The 25,441-nt window shown below is 43.9% G+C and overlaps 3 protein-coding genes across 3 annotated transcripts; 1 reads left to right on the forward strand and 2 right to left on the reverse strand.

Moving 5' to 3' along the window:
• The first annotated feature begins 8,949 nt into the window (after positions 1-8,949).
• On the forward strand, positions 8,950-13,390 carry gjb3 (gap junction protein beta 3). The gene is made up of 2 exons (XM_071366308.1): positions 8,950-9,155; positions 11,344-13,390. The coding sequence occupies exon 2, from the start codon at positions 11,422-11,424 to the stop codon at positions 12,256-12,258; it is 837 nt and encodes a 278-aa protein (XP_071222409.1). The 5' UTR covers positions 8,950-9,155; positions 11,344-11,421; the 3' UTR covers positions 12,259-13,390.
• A 3,019-nt stretch (positions 13,391-16,409) lies between these two features.
• On the reverse strand, positions 16,410-20,142 carry LOC139553713 (hydroxymethylglutaryl-CoA lyase, mitochondrial-like). Its single transcript, XM_071366312.1, has 9 exons — positions 19,954-20,142; positions 19,556-19,645; positions 19,220-19,327; positions 18,924-19,019; positions 18,558-18,706; positions 18,326-18,389; positions 17,969-18,157; positions 17,724-17,849; positions 16,410-17,460 (listed from the first exon to the last, which is right to left on the reverse strand). The coding sequence occupies exons 1-9, from the start codon at positions 20,050-20,052 to the stop codon at positions 17,359-17,361; spliced, it is 1,023 nt and encodes a 340-aa protein (XP_071222413.1). The 5' UTR covers positions 20,053-20,142; the 3' UTR covers positions 16,410-17,358.
• A 767-nt stretch (positions 20,143-20,909) lies between these two features.
• zbtb8a (zinc finger and BTB domain containing 8A) lies at positions 20,910-25,076 on the reverse strand. Its single transcript, XM_071366309.1, has 4 exons — positions 24,918-25,076; positions 22,342-23,201; positions 22,078-22,247; positions 20,910-21,967 (listed from the first exon to the last, which is right to left on the reverse strand). The coding sequence occupies exons 1-4, from the start codon at positions 24,971-24,973 to the stop codon at positions 21,647-21,649; spliced, it is 1,407 nt and encodes a 468-aa protein (XP_071222410.1). The 5' UTR covers positions 24,974-25,076; the 3' UTR covers positions 20,910-21,646.
• Between the last annotated feature and the right edge of the window lie 365 nt (positions 25,077-25,441).

The raw sequence follows: 25,441 nt of genomic DNA on the forward strand, positions 1-25,441 counted from the left end.
CCACAAATTTCTTGTTAACAAACTATAGTTTTGGCAAGTCGGTTAGGACTTGGTTATCTACTTTGTGCATGACACAAGGAATTTTTCCAACAATTGTTTACAGACAGATTATTTCACTTATAATTCACTGTATCACAATTCCAGTGGGTCAGAAGTTCACTTACAGTAAGTTGACTGTGCCTTTCAACAGCTTGGAAAATTCCAGAAAATGATGTCATGGCTTTAGAAACTTCTGATAGGCTAATTGACATCATTTGAGTCAATTGGAGGTGTACCTGTGATGTATTTCAAGGCCTACCTTAAAACTCAGTGCCTCTTTGCTTGACATCATGGATAAAATCAAAAGAAATCAGCCAAGACCTCAGAAAAAAATTGTAGACCTCCACAAGTCTGGTTCATCCTTGGGAGGAATTTCCAAACGCCTGAAGGTACTACGTTCATCTGTTCAAACACTAGTAGGCAAGTATAAACACCATGGGACCACGCAGCCGTCATACCGCTCAGAAAGGAGACGTGTTCTGTCTCCTAGAGATGAACGTACTTTGGTGCAAAAATTGCAAATCAATCCCAGACCAATAGCGAAGGACCCTGTGAAGATGCTGGAGGAAACAGGTATAAAAGTATCTATATCCACAGTAAAACGAGTCTTATATTGGCATAACTTGAAAGGCCGCTCAGCAAGGAAGAAGCCACTGCTCCAAAACCGCCATAATAAAGCCAGACTACAGTTTGCAACTGCACATGGGGACAAAGATCGTACTTTTTGGAGAAATGTCCTCTGGTCTGATGAAACAAAAATAGAACTGTTTGGCCATAATGACCATCGTTATGTTTGGAGGAAAAAGGGGGGCGCTTGCAAGCCGAAGAACACCATCCCAACCGTGAAGCATGGGGGTGGCAGCATCATGTTGTGGGGGTGCTTTGCTGCAGGAGGGACTGGTGCACTTCACAAAATAGATGGCATCATGAGGGAGGAAAATTATGTGGATATATTGAAGCAACATTTCAAGACATCAGTCAGGAAGTTAAAGCTTGGTCTTAAATGGGTCTTCAAATGGACAATGACGCCAAGCATACTTCCAAAGTTGTGGCAAAATGGCTTAAGGACAACAAATTCAAGGTATTGGAGTGGCCATCACAAAGCCCTGACCTCAATCCTATAGAAAATTTGTGGGCAGAACTGAAAAAGTGTGTGTGAGCAAGGAGGTCTACAAACCTGACTCAGTTACACCAGCTCTGTCAGGAGGAATGGGCCAAAATTCACCCAACTTGTTGTGAGAAGCTTGTGGAAGGCTTCCCGAAACGTTTGACCCAAGTTAAACAATTTAAAGGGAATGCTAACAAATAGTAATTGAGTGTATGTAAACTTCTGACCCACTGGGAATGTGATAAAAGAAGTAAAAGCTGAAATAAATCATTCTCTCTACTATTATTCTGACATTTCACATTCTTAAAATAAAGTGGTGATCCTAACTGACCTAAGACATGGAATTTTTACTAGGATTAAATGTCAGGAATTGTGAAAAACTGAGTTTAAATATATTTGGCTAAGGTGTATGTAAACTTCCGACTTCAACTGTACAGTAACGTGATAGCGTTGAATAGAAGCAAATCTCCAAACAGAGCTAACATGTTCTGACATGGATTGGGCATTAGCGCAAGCAGACAGATGTTCTTTTCCATTCACCAATGACAATGTTTGTGGTTGCCCACAAATATTATCCCAACAAAGATGCTCTTATGGCCACCTGAAAAGATACTGAGACACTTTGTCCTACGAACATCAACCCAGCAATACAGTAAAAGTTATTGTGAACACTCTATTTGAAAGTGGGTGTGGTATCAAAGAGATTAGCCACATCCCATTTTCTTGGAGATTTGGATTTGGATTGATCTCCATTTTCCATAGTAAGCCACCCCTGGCCTCTCAATGTCCATGAATAATAAGAATAAGGGAAGGGAATAAAGAGACCACATAGGACAGATGATACCTCTCAACTATTGTTTTCTAAAGCAACCATGTCAATGCAACAAACAAAAGTCAAAATAATGTTTGTTCAATGAATAGAGGGTAAAGAAACACAACGAAAATGCAGGTAACTTAAAGGTCCAATGCAGACGTTTTTATCTCAATATCAAATAATTTCTGGGTAACAATGAAGTACCTTACTGTGATTTTCAATTAAAATGATTAAAAAAAATATATATATATAGCTTCTTAGCAAAGAGAAATTTCTCAAGCAAGAATATTGCTTGGACTGTCTGGAAGTGGGGAGGGGAAAACTGAAAACTAGCTGTTATTGGCAGAGAACTCTCTTTCTTAGTTGTCTATTAACTAACTAAAAACAAAAAAACTATGTTTTAAGTGAAGTTGTCTGAAGCCGAAAAATAAAGGAAATTCACATGAGCACCACAATGCCTACTCCACCCAAGCTCTACCAAGGTTTTCCAGCACACAGCTTTGACCTACTACAGTAGCTATGTTGATTTATTGTTCTTCAAACAATGTGTATGCAGGTTGCTTAGGATTCAAACCTTCACAACCAGCTTAATTCATACTCTTAGAGGAGATGCTCCCACAATCGTCACGCCTACTTCTGCTCCCTCTCCGGTCTACTAATCACCATCCCTGGCAACCCTCATTGCGCAAACCTGCTCCCCATCATTAAGCACACCTGGACTTCATCACCACCATGATTACTCTCCCTTCATATAGCTCTCACCACCCTCAGTCATCAGGCAGTACTGGTTCTGTTTTTCATGTCCAGACGCTTCTCTTGTTTTGTAACTCGCCATGCTTGTTATTATTAAACTCATCATCTGCACCTGCTTCCTGCGTCTTCGTTACAGAATACTGCCTCAGAAATTCTGGAAGCAGCAGATGATTACACCATCTTCCAGACGGTCGAAGAACAGTGTCCTCGACTGCAGCAACACCACGACCAGCTGGCTCTACTGGGTACGACCATGAAGGAGGTCCTCCGCGTTCTCCACCGCCTTGACACCACAAGCGAGGTTCTCCATACCTCTGACGGAGGGCCTCCTACAACGGGTCGTCACAGTGAGCCAGTCCCTCAGCCTACCCAGCCGTCCACCTAGGTCAGCGATGCCCAACTGTCCCTTCCGGAGAAGTATGATGGCACTCCATCGAAATGCTGTGGCTTCCTACTCCAGTGATCCCTCTGTTTCGCCTATCAGATGGGAGCCCCCACCACCAAGAGGGCCAAGGTTGCCACGGTCATTTCCTTGCTGACCAGACTGGCATTGGAGTGGGCTATGGCCATCTGGGAGAGAGGAGATGAGGAGCTCTCCTATGAGAGGTTCAGGGCGGTCTTCGACCATCCTTCAGAGAGGGGAGGTGAGCAACTTTTCCAACTCCAGCAGGGTGCCCAGACCGCTGTGGAGTACGCCTTCACCTTTCGGACTTTGGCAGCCTCCAGAGGATGGAATGAGCCGGTGCTCCGCACTCTATTCCGCAGTGGACTGCACGAAGAGGTCCAAACGGAGTTGGCATGTCGAGATTACAACACATCCTTGGATGCTCTCATCGCAATGGCCATCCGTCTGGATAACCTTCTTCGGGAGCGTCGGTGTCCGCCTCGCCACTCACCTCCCTGCTTTGGCTGTCCTGATGCAGAGCCTGAACCCATGGAGGTAGGGGCCACACACCTCTCCACGGCAGAGCGGCGTTGCCGGAGACAGCTGGGGCTCTGTCCCTATTGCGGCCAGGAGAGGCACCAGCTTCAGTGGTGTCCGGTGCGTCCTAACCCACTAGAGCAGAGCAGGGTAGGCGTGAGTCTTCCATTATCGTTAACACCAAACCCTTTCTGGTTCCCATTTCACTGGCGGGCTGTCCCTCAGGTGTTGTCTCTACTTTATCCCAGGCCCTTGCCTCCTCCCTGAAGTTAACCTCATACCCTCTCTCCTCTTCTTTTCCTGTCCAAGCCCTGGATATGCGACCATTGGGATCCGGCACAATTACTCAGGTCACAGCACCACTCACCCTCACCATGGGACCCAAGCACCAGGAAAGCCTTCCCTTCTTCATCACCGTACCCGCACACAAAGTCACCCTTGGCCTCCTGTGGCTCGAACTCCATAACCTCTCCTGGTCAAAGATGAGAATCTCCGCCTGGGGACCAGGATCCTGGAAGACCTTCTTTCCCACACCCTGTGGTTCCACGTCAGTGGAGGGTCCTGTGAGTGTCCTCCAGCCTATCAAGCGGTCCTCCTGTATCGTTGGCCCCGTGTTTTGGGACGTAAATGTGGACATCGGCCAGGGGGAACCCGCTCCTGCCATCTGCCCTCCAGAGTGCATGTACGTCCCCATGGGGATGAGAGATCGGCTGTTGACTTGGGCACACACATCCCTCGCCACTGAACACCCAGGTATCACCCGCACCATCCAATCCCTCTCCGATAAATACTGGTGGCCCACCTTGGCGCAGGACGTCACCAACTATGTCTACTTATGTTCTGTATGTACTCAATCCAAATCTCCCCGGCACGCTCCAGCAGGTACACTACCTCCCCTTCTTGTGCCTCAGCGGCCTTGGTTACATCTGTACATAGACTTTGTAATGGATCTCCCGCTTTCTGATGGTTTTACCACTATCTGGTTGTTGTTGAAAGATTCTCGAAATCCTGCTGTTTTTATCCCTCTCTCTGGTCTACCTGCAAAAAAAGAAACATCCCTTTCTCAGGACCCTGTCTTTCAAAGATAATTTGTAAAAATCTAAATAACTTCACAGATCTTCATTGTAAAGGGTTTAAACACTGTTTCCCATGCTTGTTCAATGAACCATAAACAATTAATGAACATGCATCTGTGGAACGGTCGTTAAGACACTAACAGCTTACAGATGGTAGGCAATTAAGGTCACAGTTATGAAAACCTAGGACACTAAAGAGGCCTTTTTACTGATTTTGAAAAACACCAAAAGAAAGATGCCCAGGGTTCCTGCTCATCTGCGTGAACGTGCCTTAGGCATGCTGCAAGGAGGCGTGAGGACTGCAGATGTGGCCAGGGCAATAAATTGCAATGTTCGTACTGTGAGACACGTAAGACAGCGCTACAGGGAGACAGGATGGACAGCTGATCGTCCTCGCAGTGGCAGACCACGTGTAACAACACCTGCAAAGGATCGGTACATCCGAACATCACACCTATGGGACAGGTACAGGATGGCAACAACAACTGCCTGAGTTACAACAGGAACGCACAATCCCTCCATCAGTGCTCAGACTGTCCTCAATAGGCTGAGGGAGGCTGGCTTGAGGGCTTGTAGGCCTGTCGTAAGGCAAGTCCTCACCAGACATCACTGGCAACAACGTTGCCTATGGGCAAAAACACACCATCGCTGGACCAGACAGGACTGGCAAAAAGTGCTCTTCACTGACGAGTCGCGGATTTGTCTCACCAGGGGGGATGGTCGGATTTGCGTTTATCGTCGAAGGAATGAGCGTTATACTGAGGTGTGTCACAGCATCATCGGACTGAGCTTTTTGGCATTGCAGGCAAACTCAATGCTGTGCATTACAGGGAAGACATCCTCCTCCCTCATGTGATACCCTTCCCGCAGGCTCATCCTGACATGACCCTCCAGCATGACAATGCCACTAGCCATACTGCTCGTTCTGTGCGTGATTTCCTGCAAGACAGGAATGTCAGTGTTCTGCCATGGTCAGCGAAGAGCCCGGATCTCAATCCCATTGACCACATCTGGGACCTGTTGGATCGGAGGGTGAGGGCTAGGGCCATTCCCCCCCAGAAATGTCCGGGAACTTGCAGGTGCCTTGGTGGAAGAGTGGGATAACATCTCACAGCAATAACTGGCAAATCTGGTGCAGTGCCTGAGGAGAAGATGCACTGCAGTACTTAACGCAGCTGTTGGCCACACCAGATACTGACTGTTACTTTTGATTTTGACCCCCCCCCCCTTTGTTCATGGACACATTATTCCATTTCTGTTAGTCACATGTCTGTGGAACTTGTTCAGTTTATGTCTCAGATGTTTGAATCTTGTTATGTTCATACAAATATTTACACATATTAAGTTTGCTGAAAATAAACTCAGTTGACAGTGAGAGGACATTTCTTTTTTTGCTGAGTTTAGTTTCCGACCGTGGTCCCCAATTCAAGTCACGGGTCTGGAAAGCCTTTATGGAGAAGCTGGGGGCCATGGTCAGCCTCACATCCGGGTACTGGCCTCAGTGTAACGGGCAGGTGGAGAGGACCAACCAGGAGAGGTGGAGGTTCATAAGGAGTCACTGCCAGGACCGGCAGGGGGAGTGGGCTCGTTTCCTTCCCTGGGCGGAATATGCTCAATTTACCGTCACTCCTACACCGGGCTTACTCCCTTCCAGTGTGTCCTGGAATATCAGCAGTGTGGAACATCGCTCACGGGAAGCTCCAGTGCGCCGTCCTTCATCAGAAGGATCAGGCGGAGCGCCACCGCAGTGAGGCTCCCGTGTTACATCCTGGTGATTGCGTCTGGCTCTCCACCAGGAATCTTCCGCTCCGCCTGCCCTGCCGGAAGTTGAGCCTCTGGTTTGTGGGGCCTTCAAGGTCCTCCGGAGGGTCAATGACGTAACCTATCGGATAGAACTCCCCGCCAACTACCGGATCTCACCCTCCTTTCATGTTTCCCTCCTCAGGCCGATGGTTCCTGGTCCCCTGGCTGATGCCACCCCCCCCCCACCCCGGACATCGAGGGGACCCCTGCCTATGCTGTTTGGCTTCCGTCTGGCCACTCTACCATAAAGGCCTGATTGGTGGAGTGCTGCAGAGATGGTTGACCTTCTGGAAGGTTCTCCCATCTACACAGAGGAACTCTGAAGCTCCCCCCGATTTCTCAGTTTGGCCGGGCGGCCAGCTCTAGTTAGAGTTTTGGTGGTTCCAAACCTCTTCTATTTAAGAATGATGGAGGCCACTGTGTTCTTGGGGACCTTCAATGCTCCAGACATTCAATGCTACCCAGACCTGTGCCTCGATACAATCCTGTCTCGGAGCTCTATGGACAATTCCTTTGACCTCATGACATGGTTTTTGATCTGACATGAACTGTCAACTATGGGACCTTATATAGACAGGTGTGTGCTTTTCCAAATCATGTCCAATCAAATTCATTTACCACCGGTGGACTCCAATCAAGTTGTAGAAACATCTCAAGGATGGTCAATGGAAACAGGATGCACCTGAGCTCAATTTCAAGTCTAATAGCAAAGGTTCTGCATACTTATGTAAATAAGGTATATCTGTTTTTTTTATTTGTAATAAATTTGCAAACATTTCTTAACCTGTTTTCTCTTTGTCATTATGGGATATTGTTGTAGATTGATGAGTAAAAATGTGTATTTAATACATTTGACAATAAGGATGTAACATAACTACATTTGACAATAAGGATGTAACATAACTACATTTGACAATAAGGATGTAACATAACTACATTTGACAATAAGGATGTAACATAACTACATGTGGAAAAGGGGAAGGGGTCTGAATACTTTCTGAATGCACTGTATTTCCTATTTAACAAAACTGTATGAATTTTTTCTAAATATAGTATAATCAATTTATAAAATGACTAACTATAAGATTTCACCTTCCTTATAACTGTAAAATATGTATTTGTATATTTAGTGTTAGAGAACATGTCTGTAAATCGATATCTGAATGTGCTACAGCGAAACTACTCTCTCCTGCTGCGTTGTGATGTAAGGATTCCAGGCATATGCGTTGTTAGTGGCTGTGATGTAGGGTTCAGCCAGGAGTGGATGGACTGTCGGAAGAGGGAATGAAATGGTAGGAGTGACATCCCAGCTTCAAGAGGTGTCAGATTTCCCATCCTGCTTCACACAGGCAGAAGATACAGTAAGTAACAGGTAATATGATAAGTAATTGTTTTGCCTTTATGGAAAAAGTTGAAAGGATTAATTCCCTTGATGATTTGAGAGTGCCCCCTCCCTCTCACCCACTGCCACGACCCACCTCTTCATCCCACAATAGAGTTACCTTGCACCAGGTAAACCTTTGATACTTTCCACCAATCAGGTGTGAGGAACAGCAGAACAACAACAACTGTTATTCACCTCTGGGTGTGGTGGTCTCTTACGTTAGTGGAGGGCTGGAGGCCTTCTGGAACAAGTTTTAACTGGAAGAAAGGACTGTGCATGGAAACTATTTATTGTGTTAGTAATTTTAAAAAAATCGGGTTGAGTATTGTAGTTCTTTCACCAAAACTGCGGGCACTGCGTTCATCCACCTCTGGCCTGCTCGCCTCCCTACCTCTGAGGAAGTACAGCTCCCGCTCAGCCCAGTCAAAACTGTTCGCTGCTCTGGCACCCCAATGGTGGAACAAACTCCCACACGACGCCAGGTCAGCGGAATCAATCACCACCTTCCGGCGACACCTGAAACCCCACCTCTTTAAGGAATACCTAGGATAGGATAAAGTAATCCTTCTAACCCCCCCCCCCCCCCTTAGAGTTAGATGCACTATTGTAAAGTGGTTGTTCCACTGGACATCATAAGGTGAATGCACCAACTTGTAAGTCGCTCTGGATAAGAGCGTCTGCTAAATGACTTAAATGTAAAATGTAAATGTAAAACATTATTAGGCTAATCCATTGTTGTCACTAAGAATCATCTGACATTAACCATAATATCTGAGCTCTAATTGATGGACACAGTAAACTATATAAAATGGGTCTATTTGCTTTTGTGCTACTAAGGGATTAACACAGGATAGTTTGATAATTAGCCAAACCAGATGTGTTTTTATTGTATTTGACATATAATAGGCCATGTGAAGGACAAAGTCACAATTTCTTTATCATTGTAAAAGTGCAGTCTGTACTGTCAGGAGGCAGATATCTATCGAACTAGTGTGATTAGTGGATGCATCAGACCGATCATAAAAGAGCGAAGAGTTGTGTATTCCAGCGAAAAAAAATCTGTAAATCCTAAAGCTACAAGAATTTTTTTCCCCCACCCACAGGCATACTCCAAAGACCCATTACTCAAGACAACGACGTTCTACCTGTAGAGCGGGCTAAATCTCTGCGTAAAACGAATTAGCCCAAGATAAATCTACAGAAAAAGAAAAGTGATTTATGAACAAAAGCACAAACAACGGATTAACATTTGTTAAGTAAGTGGAATGTAGGCTATCTATTTTTAAATGTAATCTGTTACTTAATTTTGGTGTGTGAATGAGTTGAGCATGGGGTGTAGGCATTTGTATTGTTTTATTGCGTTGATGTTGAATTGTAGCCTACGTTTTGACATGCGTCACCTATTACATTTACGTTGTTTGACAAAATTCGGAGATTTACCGTACATTGTACCAACGTATCATAAAAGTTTATACTCAGCCACCTGAAAATGCGCAATAGAAGAAAAAGCTAGTTTGATGAAGAACCATGGTGCCTGTACGTTGAACTGTATCCATTCCTTTTTTGGGGATAATGTGGTAAAGCAAGTTAAACGAAGACCTACTATAGCAGCATATGCCTTCATTTGCATTCCCACCTTGCCCAATTGTAATTTCCCCCAAAAAATTCGAATTGATCAATTGCCACAAAGTATTCAGACACCTTTACTTTTTCCACATTTTGTTACGTTACAGCCTTATTCTAAAATGTATTAAATTAAATACCCCATAATGACAAAACAGGTTTTTAGAAATGTTTGCAAATGTATTACAAATAAATACTTTATTTACATACAGTACCAGTCAAAAGTTTGAACACACCTACTCATTCCAGGGGTTTTCTTACATTGTAGAATAATAGTGAAGACATCACAGCTATGAAATGACACATATGGAATCATGTAGTAACCCAAAAAGTTTTAAACAAATATAAAATATATTTTGATTCGTTTTGATGTATTCACTATTATTCTACAATGTAGAAAATAGTACAAATAAAGAAAATCATTGGAATGAGTAGGTGTGTCCAAACTTTTGACTGGTCCTGTAAGTATTCAGACCCTTTGCTATGAGACTCGAATTTGAGCTCATGTGCATCCTGTTTCCCATTGGTCATCCTAGAGATGTTTCTACAACTTGATTGAAGTCCACCAAGAACCCGATGGTCACTCTGACAGAGCTCCAGAGTTCTTCTGTGGAGATGGGAGAACCTTCCAGAAGGTCAACCATCTCTGCAGCACTCCACCAATCAGATCTTTATGGTAGAGTGGCTAGACGGAAGCCACTCCTCAGTAAAAGGCACATGACAGCCCGCTTGGAATTTGCCAAAAGGCACCTAAAGACTCTCAGACGATGAGAAACAAGATTCTCTGGTCTGATGACACCAAGATTGAACTCTTTGGCCTGAATGCCAAGCGTCATGTCTGGAAGAAACCTGGCACCATCCCTACAGTGAAGCATGGTGGTGGCAGTTTTTCAGCGGCAGGGACTGGGAGACTATTCAGGATCAAGGGAAAGATGAATGGAACAAAGTACAGAGAGATCCTTGATGAAAACCTGCTCCAGAGTGCTCAGGACCTCAGACTGGGGCGAAGGTTCACCTTCCAACAGGACAACGTCCCTAAGCACACAGCCAAGACAACGCAGGAGTGGCTTCAGGACAAATCTCAATGTCCTTGAGTGGCCCAGCCAGAGGCCGGTCTTGAACCCGATCGAACATCTCTGGAAAGACCTGAAAATAGCTGTGCAGCGACGCCCCCCCCCCCCCCATCTAACTTGACAGAACTTGAGAAGATCTGCAGAGAAGAATGGGAGAAACTCCCCAAATACAGGTGTGCCAAGCTTGTAGCATCATACCCAAGAAGACTCTTGGCTGTAATCGCTGTCAAAGGTGCTTCAACAAAGTACTGAGTAAAGGGTCTAAATACTTATCTAAATGTGATATGTGATATTATTATTTTTATTTTTTATAAATGTGCAAACATTTAATACATTTTAGAATAAGGCTGCAACAAAATGTGGAAAATTCAAAAGGTCTGAATACTTTCCGAATGCGCTGTACCTGTGTGTAAACCTTTTGGTTGTGTAAACCTCCTCAGGTAAATATTACAAGGATAAAAAGTGATCTTTGTTGATAAAGTTCACTTTTTATGCATGTCAACATGTGGGATATGTGGAAGTAAACTAATGACAAATCTATTGAAAAGGGGAAACAAAATGCCAGTGCATTCAAGTCAATTTCTCAAAAAATAGATATTATACTTCTGGTTCCTATAAAAGGCACATCAAAGTAATAGCCCTACACCCAACAATCTTCAAGTGTTTGTGAAGATTGTGAAATTAATTCATACCATGATCCAGGTTATATTGATGCCTCTCTCCCCCATCTTCTCTTTTATCTACTCAGGTTGCTCCAGTAATCCATAGTAATCAAACTAAAGAAAGCTCATTCTAAAAAGGGGGCTGTCAACATCCAGCCCCAATCATGGATTGGAAGACCTTCCAAGCCCTCCTAAGTGGGGTGAATAAGTACTCCACTGCGTTCGGCCGTATCTGGCTCTCTGTGGTGTTTGTGTTCAGGGTAATGGTGTACGTGGTGGCGGCAGAACGCGTGTGGGGCGATGAGCAGAAGGACTTTGACTGCAACACCAAGCAGCCCGGCTGTGCTAACGTCTGCTACGACCACTACTTCCCCATCTCCCACATCCGCCTGTGGGCCCTGCAGCTCATCTTCGTCACCTGCCCCTCCTTGATGGTGGTGATGCATGTGGCGTATCGCGATGAACGTGAGCGGAAGTACCACGCCAAGCATGGCAACAAGGCCAAGCTGTACGAGAACACAGGCAAAAAGCACGGCGGCCTCTGGTGGACCTACCTGCTCAGCCTCTTCGTCAAGACAGGCATCGAGATCTCCTTCCTCTACATCCTCCACAAAATCTATGACAGCTTCTACCTGCCCAGGCTGGTCAAGTGTGAGGTCAGCCCCTGCCCCAATCAGGTGGACTGCTACATCGGCCACCCCACAGAGAAGAAGGTCTTCACCTACTTCATGGTGGGCGCCTCGGCCCTCTGCATCGTGCTCAACGTCTGTGAGATCATCTACCTCGTCTCCAAGGGCGTCGCTCGCATGGCACAAAAGATGAAGAGAAGAGAGCGCACCTTGGCCTTGCATGAACGGTACAACAAGGATAATTCCTGCAGTGCCTGCAGCACTCTACCTATGTCTAGGCTGGAGAAACAATCCTTAAAGCCCCAGTTTCCAGGCCACCTACAAGCCACCTTACCGGCTCACATGCATGCGTCTGCCCCTAACCTGTCCTAGAGTGGATGTCCACTCTATCCCAAGACTGAACCAAACATGGAGGCCTATGGAGCCAGGCCTCACCTCATTGGTCAAGCCTGTTCAAGCTGGTCCTCCTGTAAGACTTTGTATGAGAGACAGACTTTTCTCAAAGTCTCTACTGCCCTAGCTATTACTGCCCTATACTGCCATGGAGCTAGACAACCCTGTCGTGAGCCACATTCCATTTTATACAACTAAACTCTTACTGCCAGACTGAATAACCAGCCCTTCCAACCCATTTCCCTTCACTATCAACGTTTCCCTTTCAATGCAACATAGCGAAACAAAATGAACTATGCAAGAACTATTGCATTGACACGCACGACTCAGACCGTACTCTACACAGACCGGTGTGGCATAACCAATCAGAGCTGCAGTAGGCCTATTTAAGAAATTAGTCCTGCTGGGGTGTGGTTTATGGCCAATATACATTGTGCATAAGAAGGGCTGTTCTTATGCACGACGCAATGCGGAGTGCCTGGACACAGTCCTTAGCCGTGATATATTTGCCATATACCACAACCCCCCAAAGTGCCTTATTGCTATTATAAACTGGTTACCAATGTAATTAGAACGGTCTGATATACCACATCTTTCAGCCAGTCAGCATTCAGTGCTCGAACCACCCAGTTTATAAATGCAAATTGATCATTGCCATATAGGGATCTGTGCCATTCGCTTTGAACTTGACTGTGTTTACAGCATGAGCGGTCGTGAGTAGATGCGCTTTTTTATTTATCAAAGCGAGAGCTGTATGTAGCCACATGTGCACATTTTGTTCATATCCTTTGCTAGTTAGTGAGTTATTAGCCCAGTTATAAATAATGTATAGTCAGCAATGGGGGAGTGATTGCTTCATACAAGAGCACAAAACGTGTAAATTTCTTTGAAAATGTGAGTCGAGTATGAGCTTTTTTTTTTCTTAAATGGGCAGTGTTGTATTTTGAGACAGGTTTGACTAAACTAAGTAGCCAATAGGCAGCAGAGGGTAACATCATTTGTCTGATTCTCTGAAATAGTGTTATGGGAATAATACTGCATGTTATTTTGTAAAGTGGTTTCTTACATCAAACAATACAATAACCTTTTCAGTCACCTCCTTGTCTGAAGGACAAGGTAATGTCAAGCCCTGCATGTTTTCTTTTAAAGTCTCATGGAATGTAGGGCTACATTGAACATCACACATTGGCTGCTACTGTAGGGTGAATGATAGAACAGCTATTTCAATGTTAAAATGTTATGAGACGCATTTTCTCCATTGTTTATTTATGGTTGGCCACTCTGGTAGGCCTACATTATGATCAAATAGCCACAATAGCCCTTTTGACTACCGTCTGAACCTGTAACTTGAAGTGGGTACAGCCTCAGCGTTCACATTAAACGCGCGCTGGAAGTTGCACAGAATTTTCACAACGGTCAAGTTTGCGCTCAGCAGACCTGAAATTTGCTCTGTGCCAAAAATATTTGAGGGAATATAGGGTGAAATGCTCATAGGGAACTATTTTGTCAGAGTGACAAGCATGTATTCAAGACACACGGAGGCGTGTATTCACCCACATCACCAATACTTTGGAGGTGTGCTAAGGCGCTATAGAAACAGGGACTACTAGAAAGAAAATGCATTTCAGAGGTTTGCTTATTAATTACTGAAATGTGTTGTTACTTGCCTCAAAGATATTTGTATACTCTCTGTTTTATGACTTCAATATGAGACAACAGAATGATAACAAATATCTTTGCTTTGACAGTGTTGGTGCAAGATTAGTCTAAACTGGACAGTGGCTTACCACTACTTGGCAATGGTGCATCAACATAATTAATCATTTATTTGGTTTTATTTAAAGCATGCATTCTAATAGAAGCTCCTCTATCATTTAATCACTTTTTAAATTGTTTTACTCTATTACAAGACTACATCAAATCAAATTTCAAATCAAATGTATTTATATAGCCCTTCTTACATCAGCTGATATCTCAAAGTGCTGTACAGAAACCCAGCCTAAAACCCCAAACAGCAAGCAATGCAGGTGTAGATGCACGGTGGCTAGGAAAAACTCCCATGAAAGGCCAAAAACCTAGGAAGAAACCTATAGAGGAACCAGGCTATGAGGGGTGGCCAGTCCTCTTCTGGCTGTGCCGGGTGGAGATTATAACAGCACATGGCCAAGATGTTCAAATGTTCATAAATTACCAGCATGGTCAAATAATAATAATCACAGTAGTTGTCGAGGGTGCAGCAAGTCAGCACCTCAGGAGTAAATGTCAGTTGGCTTTTCATAGCCGATCATTAAGAGTATCTCTACCGCTCCTGCTGTCTCTAGAGAGTTGAAAACAGCAGGTCTGGGACAGGTAGCACGTCCGGTGAACAGGTCAGGGTTCCATAGCCGCAGGCAGAACAGTTGAAACTGGAGCAGCAGCACGGCCAGGTGGACTGGGGACAGCAAGGAGTCATCATGCCAGGTAGTCCTGAGGCATGGTCCTAGGGCTCAGGTCCTCTGAGCCTACATCTGGCTCGGGTCCTACATCTGGCTCAGGTCCTACATCTGCATGGTTCCTCTCATATTTATGTTGTAATGCCACAACAGATTGTCTGTGTTTGTACATGCTTGTACACAAACGTTCCTCATCCAAGGCCTATGTTGATTCAGATGAGAGACCCGGAATGCTGCTGTTTAATTTATCAAGTCCACGTATGCAAGTAAATGCTGGCATCTTGGAAAGTTGGAGCACAACATCTGACTACAGAGAAACGTGGATAAAACAGTGTTTCTCAGTGAACAATGGTGTGGACACCTGATAGCCTCACATTGTCATGAACAGAACCTTCACAATCAGCTTCAAACTTCTGTTTTGTACATTATTTTGTATAAATAAAATATGAACATTTATTTTACTTTGGCATCATTCATATTACAGTAGTGGACTTAATTCCTGTTCCTGTTTCACTTTATCTGGAAAGTTACTCTTCAGGTAACTCGGTATTCAGTAATATTAGATATTTGGCCCCATTTCTGTCTGACTTAGCCTGAGTGACTAGATCAGAACATATCTAATCAGGACCTTAAAACAGCCCCACGTGACATACAGGACCAAGCCAGCAGCACAGGGCAATGACGTCCTGTTATACAGGATGTTTAATTAATTAATGTACACACATGCACAGAGTGAATAGATGTTCCCAACACAGTCTTGGTTTTTGGCATACCATTGCTTTAGGGTTCATTTTAATTTAGAAGTCAGAATTTCTCTGATGTTTATGTCCAAGTCATTGTTGGCTCATACGTATCAACCAGGAAAGGACAACATTTTATTTGAATGTTTCTCTGGGACTCTGAAGTGTAAGCAAGCTAAAGGAAATCTCAGTATAGCAGGTCCAGCTTCTCCGTCAGGTTCTCTGTCGGTTACTACTAGGTGTGGAAGACAAACACTGCCTGTTTGTTCTGTATCTCTTGCTTTACATTAAGTGCAAAATCCCAACCTCTCAGAACATGACTCAACCATTACCTCCCACCACTGAGATGTCGGTTCGGGTTCCATTCAATCAGTATCGCGTGATCTAATTTTTCGACTGAGCTGACATATGCAGCGTTTACCGTGAATGTAGTCTCCGCTAACGCGGGAACATTGCGATACAGATGAAGTCTTTAGAAGAATCCGATTGGATTCCTGTACAGTACGTCCTATGGTTTACAAGTATCTCAATGGTACCACCTTTGATTGGTTTTGAAGTGCCATGAATGAATAATTATATATATTTTTTAACCTTTATTTAACTAGGCAAGTCAGTTAAGACCAAATTCTTATTTACAATGACAGCCTAGTTTAACTGCCTTGTTCAGGGGCAGAACGACAGATTTTTACCTTGTCAGCTCGGGGATTCGATCTAGCAACCTAGATCGCCCAACGCTCTAACCACTAGGCTACCTGCCGCCCCAATGTGGATTCCTCAACTAGTCTAGTGTTATAAACTCACCAGAACTCTAGGTGATTCATCTCTATGTCCTGGTTGGGTAGGCAGTGTCATGCTGGTAGATATTTCAGCTACACTTCCGTAGCTGTGTCACAGACACTGGCTGTGTAAATGCACAGGGTTATGCCATTTGTTCGATTAAATATGCATAACACATTCATTAAAGAGTAAGTATTTTATTTATTTAAATACAGCCAAGAATTTAGCTTCCTTAGATTTGTGATAAACTTTTCTAACAGCGTCATTTCAGTAGTGCAACCTTTTACAATAAATATTTACATTCACAATGAGACACACCAAAACCAAGAATTAAACAGACGAAAACATTACAATTCTATTCCAACTGCTGGAATGACGGACTTTACTGCCCTAATATGGTAGGTTTGCAAATCCCAAGTGGTTTTCAAGTAAGGATAGTCGTAAGATTTGGAAGATGACAATAACAAACATGACAACACAATGGCTAAATCCTGTGACTCCCTGTCCCATAATAGAAATCAATTTGTTGATTCTCATCAATAGATCTGTTTTCTATTCCACTCTACAAACATCAAGGTCTGTTTTAGATACCTACTGCAATATACTGCCATTACCCATCCTTTAGCCACAGTTCCAACAGCTGTCTGAACATGAAGATTGACAAATAAGGACAAGGCTGTTTGTACACCCAAATGGTCAATACAACAATAAGTGTCAATAATCCCTTCATTTAACTTTCTGTTGATTTAAGTTTGGTATGAGATACATATTCAACAGCATAATATACTCTGAATAAACCGTTTGTGCATTAGCAATGATCATGTAACACACAGAGGAAGAGGACAACAAGGCACCAGGTGTATGGAGGACATGACAAGAATGAGAAGGCACCACTTGAGCAAGGCTTTCCAACTATTTTGATGTTTTCATTCATAAGAAAGGTACTTTACTTATATCAAATAACGGAACACACACAATTCTTACAACCGTTTTTACCTACAGCTAAATCAAAGTATATTACATCTAAGTGGCACAGGTGTGTGTGTGTGCTTTGCCTTGGTAATGCCTTCTGGCCATGTCTGTAGGTATCATTCGTGACATCCCTCTTATAGGCCTTCGTGGAGCCAGGTTCAGAGTTTGCAGGTTGCCTGGGCCACTTTAGAGCTAGTCTTTCTGTTCAGGGAACTACAGATGAACGCTCCAGCATCCATCAGCTTGGGCAGGTCCACTCCCTGAGACAGAGGGAGAAGGAGGACAACAGAGTCACACACTGAAACAGGGAACTTTACATGTGTACTGACCAGTTTATAAAGAGAACTGGGACTCCTCCAGATCAAACGTGTTGTGTTAAAAGTAAACACTGAAGACAATTAATTTTTCAATACACAGGAAGTAGAACATTTTCTCGTAACAGATTGCCAGACTCTATTGGACTGAGGGAGGAAGTGAAAGAGGGAGACTGATAAAGAAAGAGAGGGAAGAGGTGAATTCTCACTGTCTGAATGCCGAGTCCATGCAGCATGTACACCACATCCTCTGTGGCCACATTCCCAGAAGCCCCTTGTGCATATGGACACCCGCCCAGGCCAGCCACGGACGAGTCCACAACACTGATGCCCATCTGCAAAAATAAACAGCATCTTCATCAAATGTATGCCAGAAGTATTGCAGTACTTTTTATACACCAAATCAGAGTCCTCCTCTATATTGCACTCAGTTTCAGGTCTTACTGTGCAGTACCTGCAGGGCGATAAGGATGTTGGCCAGAGCCTGACCATAGGTGTCATGGCAGTGGACTGCCAAGGCGTCAACAGGCACCTCCCTGCTCACTGCCTCCAGCATCTTAGTCATGCCGCCCGGTGTGCCCACACCTATGGTGTCGCACAGAGAGATCTCATAGCAACCCATGGAATACAGACGCTTGGCTACCTGCATTAGAGAAAGCAACAGGTGAAATCTTCAAGCAGGTTTAAACCTCTATGACACTGTTAATAAAATCTATTTGGAGTATAATTACATTTATAAGGGAAAATGAAGAGACAGTTCTCAGTGACAAGTAATAGAATGCTGGGCTTGGTCTGAGTCAGAGGAACTCACCTGAGCCACTTTGTCTGGTGACACCTGGCCCTCATATGGGCATCCCAGCACACATGACACATACCTGAGGGAACAGAGCAAGGCGGTGAGACTGATGCCCTGGAGTCAAACAACCTGACGTCTTAGAGAACTGTAAACAACCCTACAGCATTTTAAAGACTTTCCCATTGAAAATCACGACCGCTCCCATTTTCTTCCTCTGCCTCTCCCTATGTCTGTCTGTCAATCTTACCCTCTGACTCGCACACCGGCCTCTTTGGCTGCTTTGGTGACCTCCTCAAAGCGCTGCAGGCTCTCATCCACAGAGCAGTTGATGTTCTTCTTACTAAACAGCTCAGAGGCTGCCCCAAATATGGCCACCTCTGCTGCTCCTGCCTTCACCTGAGACAATAACCAGCAACATACTTGCTCAATACCTACAGTCTAAAAATACCACATTGCTTACAATGGTTTAATAATTAGCTTTGATGGAATTATTAAGTTACTGAGTTACATGAGTTACTCAAACATCTCTGTGTTTCTGTTATGTGTCTATTTGATGTTGAGGTGACACAGTAAGCACAGTAACATGTGCATGGAGCCAATCAGAGGTATGTACAGCTGCCTGGAAGCCCTTGAGGTTGGGGGTCAGTACGGGATAGGACACACCAGGCCGTCTGTTGATCCCCTTCATCACCTCTACCTGGTCGGCCATCTGTCAATCAGGAGGGACAGGACACATCACAAATTATGCAATTGCAACTATTTTCATAATTGAATGAATACAGTATCCATAATAAACATCTGTAAAGCAAACTATGGTAGTCACATGGACACCGATATTCAGTGATGATCTGGAATATACAATGTGAAAGGAGATGTTGTTGAGTAAACGAAACACTCTAGTAAGTTCACCTGTGGGACCCATTTTGGAGAGACAAAGCTTGTGGCTTCAATGACAGGAAGACCCGCCTCTGAGAGCATGTCAATCAGGTGAATCTTAACTTCAGTAGGGACAAGAGTCTGACAGGGACAGCAAGAGAGACATGAGTTATGACAATAACATCTGCAACAGGTGACTTTTGACACAGTTCCCTAGAACTGTAAAAATACTTCCTGGTTCCTCATGAGTTTGAGCGACACCCACCCAGCCACACCTGCTCAATTCAATGCACCACCAAAAATATGTAATTCACCGGTGGACTCAGAAAAAAAAGCATAAAATCCTAATAAAGTGGAATACTACTATACCTTTTCATTCTGAAGACCATCTCTGGGTCCAACCTCCACTATCTTTACCCTCTCTGGGAGAGCCTTCCCAGCAGATGCACCAACCTGAACCTGTCAACAACAGAGGTAAGTGTGAGACAGTACACGTAGCTAACTACAAGTAAACACACACACACACACACACACACACACACAATTATGGCTATGGCATTGCTCGTTATACCAAAATATAGTATTTCACACACATTTTAAAAGCGGTCCTTAGCATTAATTTTAACCAAAAGTTAGTTAGTACTCTAGTAACCTTAGCTAGCTAAGTTAGGCTAATAACAGGCACTTGTTTAATCAAATAAAAAATGTATTTAAAAAAAAGCCACTGCACTGGAGAGATGTTGAAGAAAGAAAACACACGGACTTACTGATTTCGCCACTGCTGCTGAACAACTGAAGAATAAACATTGATGACCCATTCTAGAACCAAAGGTGCTTCGGTTGACAAATCTCATGACAGCCGCCATGTTCGTCCAGCCTTAGCAGTGACGTAAATTTCTTCTTCTTCTCTGGGATTGGGTTGGCAGATAGCATCCAACGTTAAGGTGCATACACCGCCACCTACTGTACTGAAGTGTGAGGCCAGCCACGGCCTACCTACGTTAAATTATCTTCATTATTCCTGTTCTTAGGAAAAAATTGCACCACCAACTAACCCTACCCCTATATACCACTATTTCCTAAAATTTCAAATCACCACCCCATTAAGTCTTCTGCAGTAACATCTCATACACCCAGGTTATTCTCTACAGTTAACACCTACACTCATTAAAAACCCACTACCCCATTCCACTACTTTGATCCTATCTGCTCCTGCACCATGCCAACGGCCTGGGAGGACGGGACACCACCACTCAACACACCCTGTAACTCTTCTGAAGTCAAATCTCGTATACTCTCAGGATTCCTCCCCCTTGACCCATCCTACTGTACTTTCTTCACTGCCTCAACATACAACAATTTCTTCTGCTGGTCCTCTACTCCACAAAAAAAGTAGTACATTACCGCCACCTACTGACCAGCCCAGATATAGCCTACATTTGCACCAGGTGTAAAGTTGACTTGAAACACCTCAAAATGTTTTGAAAATTATATTGGAAAGCGAAGTTACATCATGAACGTGACTGACTGTAGTGTCTTTAACTTTAATGTTTTATTCTATCTCATAACCTTTATTTTGACTTTGGTTCAAATGGTTTACAACATTATAAACCATTTGTGAGCAAAGAACAGCCGCAATATGGCCCTAGACCCCACCATAGATAATCAAACTTAACTTGAAAGACATTTCCTGATGAATCAATAAAACAAAGTCAACTTGGAATTCTTATAAAAATATACATTTTATGTGTGTAAAATAAGTAGAAAAGATAATAAATAAACATGAATGATACATCAATAATAATCATGGTCAAAATAATGTGTAGTAATTAATTTGTAAATAAAAACAAACAATTAATAGTAAACAATTAACAGAGTAAAACATTCTCTACACAAAAACGTGCAAACACTGTCCACTGTAGTTGACTTAACATGAAAGGCATTGGCAAACATATATAAACACCATTGACTTCCCTTTGACGTCCCTTAAAATCCTCACTAACATCAAAGTTGTGAAGAGTATTTGGCTGGAAATAAGTGTTAATATTCTTGATGCAAAGAAAGACGAAAGCTGACAAACAAAATGGTAACATTATACATTGTACATTGAATATCAAACACTTTTTCTTTTCATATTAAACTGAAAATACAAGCTTGAAAACGTCTCGTTAAGAATAAAAGCAGTCTATTATATTACAAATTCTAATATTTACAGTTATAAACAATTATTATTCAACATAACTTTCTCCAATGAATAGTCATTAAAAATGTGGATGCTTATATATAATCACTGACAATAAACGTTGAGAAATATCACAGACACTTATACACAAAAGTGCCCAGTCAAGCAAACACACACACACACACACACACACACACACACATACACACACACACACACACACACGCACACACACACACACACACACACACACACACACACACACACATGGCACATTTTCACTGAAGCTCCTCATCGCTGTCTTCCACTTCCTGTATGATAAGGTCAGCTCCTGAGTCTTCTGCCAGGTCGTCATCATCGGTTACCAGCCAACTCCTCTGTGTGTCTCCATCCTCCTCCTCCCCGTCCACCCCCAGCAGCAGGGTAGGCTCCTCGCTAGCCCCCTCCAGGCCATCGATAGGCAGATCCTCATAGCCCGTCTCCTGGATGCACTCAGTACACATTCGGTAGCGCCGCAAGCCCTCACACACTACCCGCCCACTCTGCTCTGTCACCTGACGCTTACACTTCCTGCACACCAGCTTCCTGGCCTGATGGATCTGTAGAGCATCAATCAGGGAAACAAATTGAGAAATTATACAGGAAAAACACTAATAGAATGTCTACACATGTAAATCTGCCCACCATGTTTTAGCCCTAGATGACCTACCGTCTCGAAGTGGCTGCGAAGGTGCTCCAGGCGGGTGAAGCGTTTGTTGCAGGCCTGGCAGGGATACGGCCGCTCGCCCGTGTGACAGCGCAGGTGCCTCTTCAGGTCTGCCTTCCTCTTGACCGTGTGAGTGCAGAATGGGCACTTGAAGCGCATGGAGGGGTTAGGGTCTAAAGTGAGATTAGGGGGACATTAATTAGAACCTGTGTTAACCCTAAGAACCTAATAATTAATAAGGGTCAATAATAATATCACCGCACTCACCTTTGTTAAAGAGTCCCACAACACCCACAATGGTAGGTAGAGTGGCATACAGTTCATCTGCCTTCTGTGCCGTTTGTGACCGGGCCTCTTGTATGGCCAGGGCCTCATCTGTTGAGGAGCGCATGCAGTAGGGTTTCCTCTTGCCAGCCCCTTTCCGTCTGCGCTCCGCACGAGGCCGGGCAAACTGGGGCTCCTCTGCATCCGGCAACACCTCCACCTCAGGGCTGTGCTGCTGGCTGGGCGGAGGGGAGCTGAGATCCTGCTTTAGGACTGCAGCATCCAGGTCCAACTCCTTCACCAGGTACCTGGAGGACTGGGGCCTGGAGCTGTCGTGGGTCCAGAGGGCAGAGGGAGGGCTGATGGAGGTGGCTGCTTGGTGGTCTATGGCGTTGTCCTCCCTACCCCCCTGAGGATAGCTGTTCTCAGACAAGCTGAGGTAGCGGACATCATCCTCTTTGGCACTGATCTCCAGGGAGGACTTGATGAAGTCCTTGCAGTAGCTGATGACGTTGTTCATCTGCAGGTAGCTGGCAGCGGACATCACCTCGATCACATTGTGGCTGGAGAGGTCCAGCTGTCCAGAGTAGATGAAGTCCAGGATGACGGTGAACGTGTCGGGGCTAAAGACCTCGAAGGAGGTGCTGACCGGCTCTGCGTTGTCATCGGCCCCATGGGAAAGCAGCATACGGAAGTAGCCGCTGCTGCCGAAAAGGACATTGCGGTGGGCCTTGAAAAGCTGGCCCTCCACCAGAACGTTGCAGTCACAGAACAGCTCCTGACGCCTCTGATTATCCAACTGCTTCAGCAGATAGCTCTGGTGATCGGCTGTGATGTCCGTATGGTACCACCGCTGGGCCTGTCTGCAACACACAACAGACATATGTGACAGGTGAATATAATGTCACACAAAAATTATAATAAGAGGAAAATTGTTGAGACTGATCACATGATCTGGATTGTAAAATCATTCAACATGCAAATATGAATTCACACCACCAAGATAAACTGAAATAAAAGTGAATTCAATTAATTATTTATGAAAACAATTATACACCCCAAAATGTGCAATTTTCATCCTCTTGTGTAACCATCACTGACTGCCTTTTGATTTCTAGGTGGAGCCAATCCAACTCAGTGATTTATATAAACACTAGATGACTAGTGGGGCGCTGTGTTGAAGCCACTGTGCCTCTATCTTGGCACTCCCCCACGTTGTAAAAAAGATTTGAAAGCTATAATAATTACTTTATTAATGTCCACATTCATTTTTGCAACATTCATTTTAATCCATACTTTTAAACTCTATTATGTGAGCTAAACATACAAATAAAATAACTGTAAACGATATTATAAAAAATTAATTTAAGTATTATATTTTTTTAGATTACTAATGTTACTGTCCCCACCACAGCAAAAAAAAGATGGACAAAAGTACATGTATTTAAGTCTTTGAAACATTTAATTGAAATACTGCAGTATTCCATTCATTCCTATGGAGGACTAGGCCTACTAGGGAGTGCCAATATGGCCGACTCATGGCTTCAAAGCCTCTCAATGGCCAATACATACATTTACAATCCAGGGTTTATATACGCCATTGATCCAACTCTTCAGAGAGTCAGCCTACTAGTCCCCAACCTGCACCGTGAGTGGTTGCCTCAGCCGTCAATCAAGCGCTTTATTATCTGAGGGGCTACACCCGACTCACTGACACCATCGGGTAACGAAACCCTGCAACCATCCCACAGGAGAATATAAACCCTCACCAGAAAACCCTTCACAAATAGAAAATGACAGTAATGAGAGATTATGAATGTGTGCTGCTCTCATACACAGAGGGTATATTTGCTTTGTGGATTTATTGGAGGTTTTGGTTATTTAAAACCATGTCAAAATTTTCTCGTTTAGCCATGTATTTATCCCTAATTACTTATATCTAATTAGCTGATAACGATTAAAAAAAATATCAGCATTTCGTAATAAATAAATGGAATACACGAAGAGCTGCATGCAGCACTGCGCCCACTTAACGCCCGGTTGGAGTGGATACCCTATAAATCAAAACAACGAACTAATTCCCCCCAATATATATAAATCAATATACCATTTAATTCAAAAGCATTTACGCATCCATATCTTAAAATTACTGTGAACAATAATAGGCTACTACAGCGCATCGAAATAAAATCGGGTAGCTTCAGTGCCTGTGCGCGAGCGCAGGAGAGACGCCCACTTACAGCTCCCGCACAATGGAATTACAGTAAAACAGAGATATTATGGTAGACTTCATTCGATCAAGCACAAACAAATACGAATCATAGTTATATCCCAGGTGCCAACGGACCGCATCACCTTCACACCCGATTTTGGATCCATTGATCACCCCTTTCATGCCCAAACTCCAGACCTCAGTAGGCTGCGAGCAGCGAGGAGAATTTCCGTGCTGCGGAACCTAGTGCATTTTCCTCAGGCGAGCGATGTCCGCAGGACCCGCTTACGCCCTATAGGCTAGACTGCTTACCCGCGCTCCCTGCTTCTGCCAATGCTCTACCCACGACAAAGGTATCGATACTCACAGGTGATTTGGTTCGCCCGTTGCCCGATATGCCCCCATCTCTGTCACCATTGCCATTTTTTTAATTTTTAGTTGGCAATTTTACTCCTTCTTTTACTGGTTCGGGGTACACATTCGCTCCACTTCCTGCTCAGCCCTAAAGACCGAAACCCGTTTATAGACCGAGAAAAAACGGCAGTGCTGACGTGGGTGTTTAACTGAGCGCCCGAGGGCCAAGGAGCCACTTAAAGTACAAGTGCCCCTTTTAGAGACTATACTCGCCTTTTTCGGCCTTGAAATGGGAAAGTATTGAAATAGTAACATTCCTAAAATACCTGATCCTCCTCGTTTTTGTTTAAAACACAATTTGAACAGATTATTTGTTTCAAAAACATAGCCAATCCCATAGCCGCAGGAAGTATGGTGCTGTAGCGCCCCCTGATAAATCGAAATTTAAAACAAATAATCAATAAAAATAACAGAAATCAATATTGTTCAACAAAAATGTTGAACCTGGCCTTTATTACTCCTGTATTAGCAAGAAAA

This window comes from Salvelinus alpinus, chromosome 25, assembly GCF_045679555.1.
Source record: "Salvelinus alpinus chromosome 25, SLU_Salpinus.1, whole genome shotgun sequence".
Classification (NCBI taxonomy): Eukaryota; Metazoa; Chordata; class Actinopteri; order Salmoniformes; family Salmonidae; genus Salvelinus; species Salvelinus alpinus.

Coding starts and splice junctions, on each gene's coding strand:
- gjb3 (XM_071366308.1), top strand. CDS start 11,422: ATGGATTGGAAGACCTTCCAAGCCCTCCTAAGTGGGGTGAATAAGTAC.
- LOC139553713 (XM_071366312.1), bottom strand. CDS start 20,052: ATGGCGGCTGTCATGAGATTTGTCAACCGAAGCACCTTTGGTTCTAGA. Junction 19,020..19,219: donor CTCCAAAATGGGTCCCACAG/GTGAACTTACTA, acceptor CCTGATTGACAG/ATGGCCGACCAGGTAGAGGT. Junction 18,707..18,923: donor TCAAGGGCTTCCAGGCAGCT/GTACATACCTCT, acceptor TTATTGTCTCAG/GTGAAGGCAGGAGCAGCAGA.
- zbtb8a (XM_071366309.1), bottom strand. CDS start 24,973: ATGGCAATGGTGACAGAGATGGGGGCATATCGGGCAACGGGCGAACCA. Junction 23,202..24,917: donor ACGGGCGAACCAAATCACCT/GTGAGTATCGAT, acceptor TGTGTGTTGCAG/ACAGGCCCAGCGGTGGTACC. Junction 22,248..22,341: donor TGTGGGACTCTTTAACAAAG/GTGAGTGCGGTG, acceptor ATCTCACTTTAG/ACCCTAACCCCTCCATGCGC.